Below are 7,077 nucleotides of genomic sequence, written 5' to 3'. Positions count from 1 at the left end.
CCAGCTCCACCACGGCCACGTCAAAGGGGGACGAATCCTCGGTGGCAAACACCACGCGTCCCCTGAGGTCTGCGGCATCCCTGAGGACAAGGTAGACGAGATGTCATACGGGGGGACTGGCAGGCCCGGGGAGGGGGACGAGGTGAGACAACGGCCGCACTCACCGTCCAGGGCCAGCTGCCGGCGTCACACGGAGCGGGGTTCTGGCCTCCACCACGTGCCGGCAGGTGAGGAGCATCCTCGGCGCCAGCAGCACCCCGGAGCCCCACGTCGCCCCGCACTCCACCAGCGCCGTCCAGCCCAGCGGGTCCCGCCCGCTGCCCGCCGGCACCGCCGCCACCCAGGCGGGCACGGGCGGCACCGCGACCCCGGCCTCGCCCAGCACGGCGGCGCTGCCGCGCAGGATGGCGGCGAGCGAGCAGAGCAGCGTGAGCCCGACCCACTCGGCGCCCTTCCAGCACAGGGACGCGGCGATCACGGCCACCACGCGCGGCCCGCCGGGCGCGGGCACGAAGGCGGCGCCGCCCTCGGTGCCGGGCAGGCAGCGCGCGTCCGTGAGCACCAGCGCGTTCTCCTCGCCCGCCAGGTTGCTGACCACCCCCCGGCTCAGCGTGTTCAGGAACAGCTCGGGGCACAGGTCTCCGAAGGGGGTCCCGCAGGCCAGCAGCGCCTGCCCCTTCCGCAGGCAGCCCGCGCTGCCCCGCGCCGCCCACCCGCCCGCGGGCTCGTCCAGCTCGGGCACTCGCAGCCAGGCGAACCAGGGCAGCGCCCGCGGGTACGCACCGGCACCCTCCTCCCCGTCCTCTGCCGCCGCCACGAACCGCCACCGCTCGGCCGGCCCGAAGCCGCGCTCCAGCGCTCTGCGGAAGGGCGTGCAGGGCACCAGCGCCATCAGCCGCGCCCCGAGCTCCCGCGGCGCGCCCCCCTCCCCGGGCACCAACACGCGGGGCCGCGGGCACGGCCGCAGCGCGCCGGGAGGCAGCGCCGCGGGGCTCTCCCAGGCGGCGGGGCCGGCGCGAAGGAAGGGCGCGAAGGGGGCGGCGGGGCAGAGCACGATCGCGGGCCGGCGGCTCAGCACCACCCCGCTGCAGCCGCCGCGGGGCCCCGCAGCCCCCGGCGCGTCCCGCACCCGCACGGCGCAGCACGGCGGGGCCGCCGCCATCGCGGGCAGCGCCGGGCACCGCCCCCCGCAACGCCCCCCGCGCCCATTGGCCGCCGCGCAGCCCCGCGCCCTCCCCATTGGCTGCGGCGCGGCGCGCACGTGGCGGACACGCCCCCGAGGGACCCGCCAGGGAGGTGCGGGACCCTCGGCCCAGGACTGTCACCAGGACACCGGGACCCCCGGCACGGGACTGCCCCTCGATCCCTGCTTCCCACGGGGACACCACGTCCCCCGCCCCGGGGCCACCCCCAGGCCCCCGGTTCCCAGGGACTGCCCCTGTCCAGGCTTGCTCTCCACCTTCCCAAGGGCAGCATCTCCTCCGGGGGCTCACTCACAGCAAACCTCCACCGCCACCACCAACAGAGGTATCAGGACCGGCAGAACCACCCTGGGAGAGTCAAAATCCCCCCAGACACCAAGAGGCTTGAGCCTAAGCTCCCTCACAGCCCCTTCCTGGTGGTCTGGGCCTCAGCAAGGGGTTGTTACACACCAGAGCACAGCCCCTGCGAGCCACCAACCAGAGGTGACTCTTCCATCCTGCCTCAGTTTCCCTCAGTGGCTGCACCACGGAGGTCATAGAAAATATAGAATAAATAGAATACCCTGAGTTGGAAGGGACCCACAAGGATCACTGAGTGCAGCTCCTGGCCCTGCACAGGACACACGAAGAATCCCGCCGCGCTCCTGAGAGCGTTGTCCAAACCCTTCTGGAACTCTGCGGCAGCTGTTCCAACGGCCACAGCAGGGCCCAGCCAGTGCCAGGCCAGACTGAGGCTCCTGCCCCCTGGGAGGAGAAAGACACGTCTTTATTGAACTGAAAATGAGTGCCAGACAGTAATGAAAGTCCAGACAAAAGAAGAAGTCCATCGAGAGTATAAAAGAAACCGGTTTAGTCTACATTAATAACCTCATGATATGCAAATGTCAAACACTTCCATGCTACAACCACCAAAACAGCTTTGTGGTTCTCACTGCAATGGTGCAGAGGACCCGACACCCTCAGTGGGGGGCTCTGGCCTGAGGGGGAACCAGGCAGCCCCTTCCCACTGTCAGCGAGCGCCGGGCACCACCCCCAAAACCTGCACCGGGTGCTCCTCTCCAACTAGGAAAAAAAAAAAAAAAAAGAATAAAAATCCCTGTAAACTAAAGAAGCTGGGATTGCACACCTCGGTCCCAACGGCACGTTGTCGTCGTCGTCGTCGGTCAGCGTGACACAGCACAGCCACCCTACAGCTCAGTTAAGCCCAAATGCTATGTTTATTGAGGACTTCTAATATCGTGATACCTTGGTTCAGTAATTCGTGAAATACCTAAATACCGTTAAATATATTTTTAAAAAACCCTAAACCAGACTCTGGACTAAACAAGATGAACGTTAAACTAAAAAGTTAGGAGGGACGCCGTTTACATTAACACTTTTTTTCTTTAAAAAATATAATTGCTTTTTCCTTTTCGTTTTTTTTTTTTTCCTTTTTGTTTTTTGTTTGTTTGTTTTTGAAGTCAATTGAAACCACAGTGGTGAGACGTGCTCTCTTTTTCAGCTGTTACAGTGCAGCGTGCAGAGTTTTGACTTCCCAGACCGGAGCAGCCCCGCTGCCAACTGAGCCGACAGGGACAACTCCTGCGGAACGGCGCTGCCTCCCCCCGCCGCGTGGAAAAGAGTGGTGTCACCACTGTGCCATAAGGGCAGCCGGAAAAACCAAGGAGTCTCTTGGTCAATGCGGTTGGAAAGCCTTCCGTGTTCTAATAGAAAAGTCCATAGGAAGCTGTGAACGGGATCAGTCCAGAGGAGCCGAACTCTCGTGTCAGTCAATGTACTGCGATAGCCAGCGGAAGCCCTCGCCGTAGCCTTGCCTCTTGAGCACGCTGCACATGAACACCTCCATGGGGCGCGCGTTCAGGTCCTTCAGGGGCACGTTTCCCTGGGGAAATCCAAACAGGAGTCAGAGCCGCGCCCCTGGAGCCCTCAGGGAGCCACCACCATCCAGGGACGCCCCTCTTGCAGCCCCCCGCTGTGTTTTGCACAGTTCTGGCAGCTTCAGAACTTGCCCGAGGGCGTCCAATCCTGGAATGGTTTGGGATGGAAGGGATCTTAAAGGCCACCTTGGTGCATCTCCCTGCTATGGGCATGGGCACCTTCCACTAGTTCAGGTTGCTCCAAGCCCCGTCCAACCTGGCCTTGGACACTTCCAGGGATCCAGGGGCAGCCACAGCTTCCCTGGGCAACCTGTGCCAGGGCCTGCCCACCCTCCCAGGGAAGAATTCCTTCCCAATATCCCATCGGACCCTGTCCTCTGGCCGTGGGAAGCCATTCCCCCTTGTCCTGTCACTCCAGGCCCTGGTAAATAGTCTCTCTGCATGTTTCCTGTAGGCCCCCTTCAGGCACGGGAATGAACCACCATCATTACTATTGAGAGAATCCTGTGGACAAACTCCCAGTGGGAGCTGAATTAGTTTCTGGATGGAGCCTCACTCTGCAAGGAAAACAGGCGAGCCCTCACCTCCAGATCCAAGGCCTGGATGCCTCCCTACCTTTCCTGTGGTCTGTCCATAGAGCCCAAAGATCTCCCGCAGTTTCTCCTCACTGATGGCCTCGGGTCTGTCGATTTTGTTACCCAGGATAAGGATTGGCACGTTGGATATTGTCTCGTCTGTCATAAGGGCCTGCAGGCAAGAGGGAGCAGGAGTTGAGCAGAGGCAGTAAAAAGAGTTGTTGCTGGAAGAAGATGGTTTTGTTTAAGCTCTGTGACCAACAAGGGCTGTTTTTTTGCTGCTTCCACGCTCCTGGGGAGGACTCACAGAGTCATTTAGGTTGGAAAAGACCTCCCAGCCCACCGAGTCCAACCTGAGCCCAGCCCAGAGCGCTGAGTGCCACGTGAAGTCATTCCTTGGACACCTCCAGGGATGGGGATTCCACCACCTCCCCGGGCAGCCCCTTCCAGTGTCTGCCCACCCTTTCCAGCAAGAAATCCCTCCTGATGCCCAACCCAAACCTCCCCCAAACTCAGGAGCCTGTGCTCCACCCAGAGTAAGGGCATCCAGGCTTCTCACTGGAAGTGCCAATCCAAAGCATTAGACTCTCAAATCACACTTTGCACAAGTTCCAGCCCAAAAGAAAGGACTATTATTTGAAATTTAGGTCTTGGGAAAGGGGGGAAAAAAAAGAGAAGCATGTTTACATTGAGCTCAACTTTGGATTCCATAAGCCGTGAGTGATCTGCACAGTCCACCAGGAAGACAATCCCGTTGATGGCAGGCAGGTAGTTCTTCCAGACCCGGCGAGCTGGAACACAGAGGGACAAACAAAGCCCCGTGAGAACACTGTGCTTTTTTTGTGCGTTATAAAAAAAAGGGAAAAGGGCAGAAAACCCCTGTTTAAAACTTCTAGAAACTCTGACAGTTCAGCAATTCAAAATAAATTCATATTGGAGTCCCCCACACCTAAAAATACTTCAGGCACAACAGAGCACAAACTGGCACTGCTTCCTTCCAAACAATCCCACAGCCAGGAGGTTCTTTCCATGCGTTGCTCCATAAATAAGCCCAGGCAGTGAATAATTAGGCACTGTCAATTGCTGATCCTTGTCAGTATAAATTTTTGGTGGTTTTTTCTTACCTTGTTCATGTCCACCAAGATCAAAAGTCGTGAAGGTCATTCCAGCAATCGTCAGCTCCTCTGATGCTGAAAAAAGGGAAAAGCCAGGGATTCAGGAAAATGAAGAAGCTGTCACCCCAAGAATTCCTTGGGGATTCGCCTTGGCATCGCATACGCTCCTCCAACAGGGAATTCCCTGGATTTCCTGCAGAACTCAGTGACCGAAATGGACCTGTTCAATAAAATCATGTGCGGGAGAAAAGGATTTCTCCGGCCTCCCACTGAAGCCTTTTAATCTGCAACGACCATCCTTTATTGTGCTTTTCATCAGGAAAATTCTCCTTCTCCATGAGAAAACCCTGCTGATCAAACCACACCAGTTCCTGGGTGTTTCATCCTTGAGAGGAAAGCACAAATCCGCTTCAACTCGGGCAGCTGCAAACTCAGCTGAGGTTCTGAGACCCTCAAAGCCCCAAGGGCAGAGTTCAGGCCACCAAGGTGCCTTCCAACACCGCGTCCCCAAAGTTCCAGAGGAAAAGCTGCGCCGGGAGGCTTTTCCCAGAGAGACTTACTGGGATGTAGCGTGGGGACGTGCTGACCCAGCCTGTCATCTTTGAGCATGTGCAGCAGAGTGGTTTTCCCTGCATTATCCAGCCCCAGGAACACCAGCTTTCCAGACTTCTTGTACAGACCTGCGAGGAAGAGGAACAAGGCAAGGGGAAAGCTCCAGCGGGCTCACCCGGAGCCGGAACGCTGCTGTTTTTAGGGAAGCCCTTCTCCCAGAGCTCTGCTGCCACCTGTGCACGCTTCCAGCAGGGAAAACACACGCAGGCATTTCCCAAGCCAAAGCATGGCCGTATTTACAGCAAGGGGCATTCCCTAAGCTTCCACTTCTGTGAATATTCCATTCCTTTCCCCCCCGCCACATCCCAGAAGAAGAGTGTGCAGCAAAGTATTATGGGCTGTCTGCTGCCTCAGCAGGGTATTCTGGATGTGAAAATTGAACAAACTCATAAAATACAGCAGCGAGCTGCTCGGGAGAAAAGGGGCAAAGCAGGGCAGAGTGTGTAGTTCCCTTGGGATGAGCTGATTTTGGCCGCAGGAAAGCTCCCTCAGGTTTCCAATGGGACTTCTTCCCATCCCACCCCTCTCACCCCTCCCTCCCAGGGGTGCTGGGGACAGCAGGCACCCCATCCTTCGGCAGGGAATTCCGCTGGAGCCCCGGCAGGCGGAGGATGGAGCTTCCTCTGCCTGGGGTTGAGCAGACCCAGCTGCCCCTGTGCTTCTAAAGGGCAAGACAAACACACAGCAGGGGCCAAATGGCTCCAAACGCTCCCAGAGTTTCTCCCCATTAGCGTAAAAAAAACCCTTTATTGCTGTGCAGCCTCCCCACCACACTCTACCCTGTCCAGAGCTCCACTTTAGCCCCCCCAATCCCTAATTTTGGGAGGGATGTGGGCACCGGGAGAAGCCAAACCGACCCGGGGGCAGCCGAGGCACGGTGCGGGGTGGGGGACACCGTGGCATTACCTAAGAACTGCAGGACGCTGCTGAAGCCGTTGTAGAGCCATTCGAAGATGAAAGACATCGCTGGAGATGAATCGCCTGCGGGACGCGGGGAGAAGAAAAACCCCCAAAACGCCCGAGTTACGAAGTGAGTGGTGGTGGTGGTGGGGGGGGTAATGGGGGTGATGGAGGGCCGGGGGCGCGGAGGATCGGGGGCTCAGGAGGATCGGGGCAGGGGCACAAGGAACGAGCCGGGCCCGGGGGGTGCGAGGGGCGCTCCGGCCTCAAGGGCGGGCGGCGCGGCCTGGCCCCCGCCCCGCCCCCGCCCTGCCTGCGTGTCACCCCCCGCGCCGCCGCCGCCGCCGCCCCGCGCCCGGCCCCGCCGCCCCGCCGGGCCCCCTCCCCGCGCCCGGCCGGCTCCCTCGCCGCCCCCCTCGCCGCCGCCCTCGGCCGCCGCTCACCCCCGGCTGCCCCCGGGCCGCCGCCACACAGCCCCGTCCGCGGCCGCCGCCAGCGCCCCACGGAAACGCGTCAGCGCCGCCCCGCCCGCTTCCGGCCCCGCTGGCTCCGCGGCGCCACCGGGGACGCGGGTTCGAGACCCCTCCCACATCGGGGGCGGGGGGGAACCCGGCTCCGAGACTCCCCTGCCACCCCACCCTCTTCGAGGAACACGCCACTGTGACACCCCATAAACCACCCACCCTCCCCACCCATCACAGCCCCCAGAGGTCAGGACAAGAGGATGTGGTCTCGAGGTTTTAGGTGGGACATCAGGAATTTTTTTTTTTCAGAGAAAGAGCGGTTTTAAACACTG

At 60.1% G+C, this 7,077-nt stretch overlaps 2 protein-coding genes across 2 annotated transcripts in view; both read right to left on the bottom strand.

Annotated features, from left to right (window-relative positions):
- TYSND1 (trypsin domain containing 1) overlaps positions 1 to 1,162 on the bottom strand; it is a 2,574-nt gene extending 1,412 nt beyond the window's left edge. Inside the window, exon 1 of the mRNA XM_027909110.1 lies at positions 165 to 1,162. Within this exon, the coding sequence (XP_027764911.1) occupies positions 165 to 1,162 (998 nt within the window). The remainder of the gene's footprint in view (positions 1 to 164) is intronic.
- Positions 1,163 to 1,947: 785 nt separating this feature from the next.
- On the bottom strand, positions 1,948 to 6,743 carry SAR1A (secretion associated Ras related GTPase 1A). Its single transcript, XM_027909111.1, has 7 exons — positions 6,725 to 6,743; positions 6,288 to 6,362; positions 5,330 to 5,449; positions 4,779 to 4,844; positions 4,342 to 4,445; positions 3,695 to 3,826; positions 1,948 to 3,084 (listed from the first exon to the last, which is right to left on the bottom strand). The coding sequence occupies exons 2-7, from the start codon at positions 6,343 to 6,345 to the stop codon at positions 2,968 to 2,970; spliced, it is 597 nt and encodes a 198-aa protein (XP_027764912.1). The 5' UTR covers positions 6,346 to 6,362; positions 6,725 to 6,743; the 3' UTR covers positions 1,948 to 2,967.
- Between the last annotated feature and the right edge of the window lie 334 nt (positions 6,744 to 7,077).

This window comes from Empidonax traillii, unplaced genomic scaffold (assembly GCF_003031625.1).
Source record: "Empidonax traillii isolate 1590-97213 ecotype Southwest subspecies unplaced genomic scaffold, ASM303162v1 scaffold1946:size199562, whole genome shotgun sequence".
Classification (NCBI taxonomy): Eukaryota; Metazoa; Chordata; class Aves; order Passeriformes; family Tyrannidae; genus Empidonax; species Empidonax traillii.
Note: the sequence above shows the minus strand (reverse complement) of the source record. Positions and strands in the feature narration are given on the sequence as shown.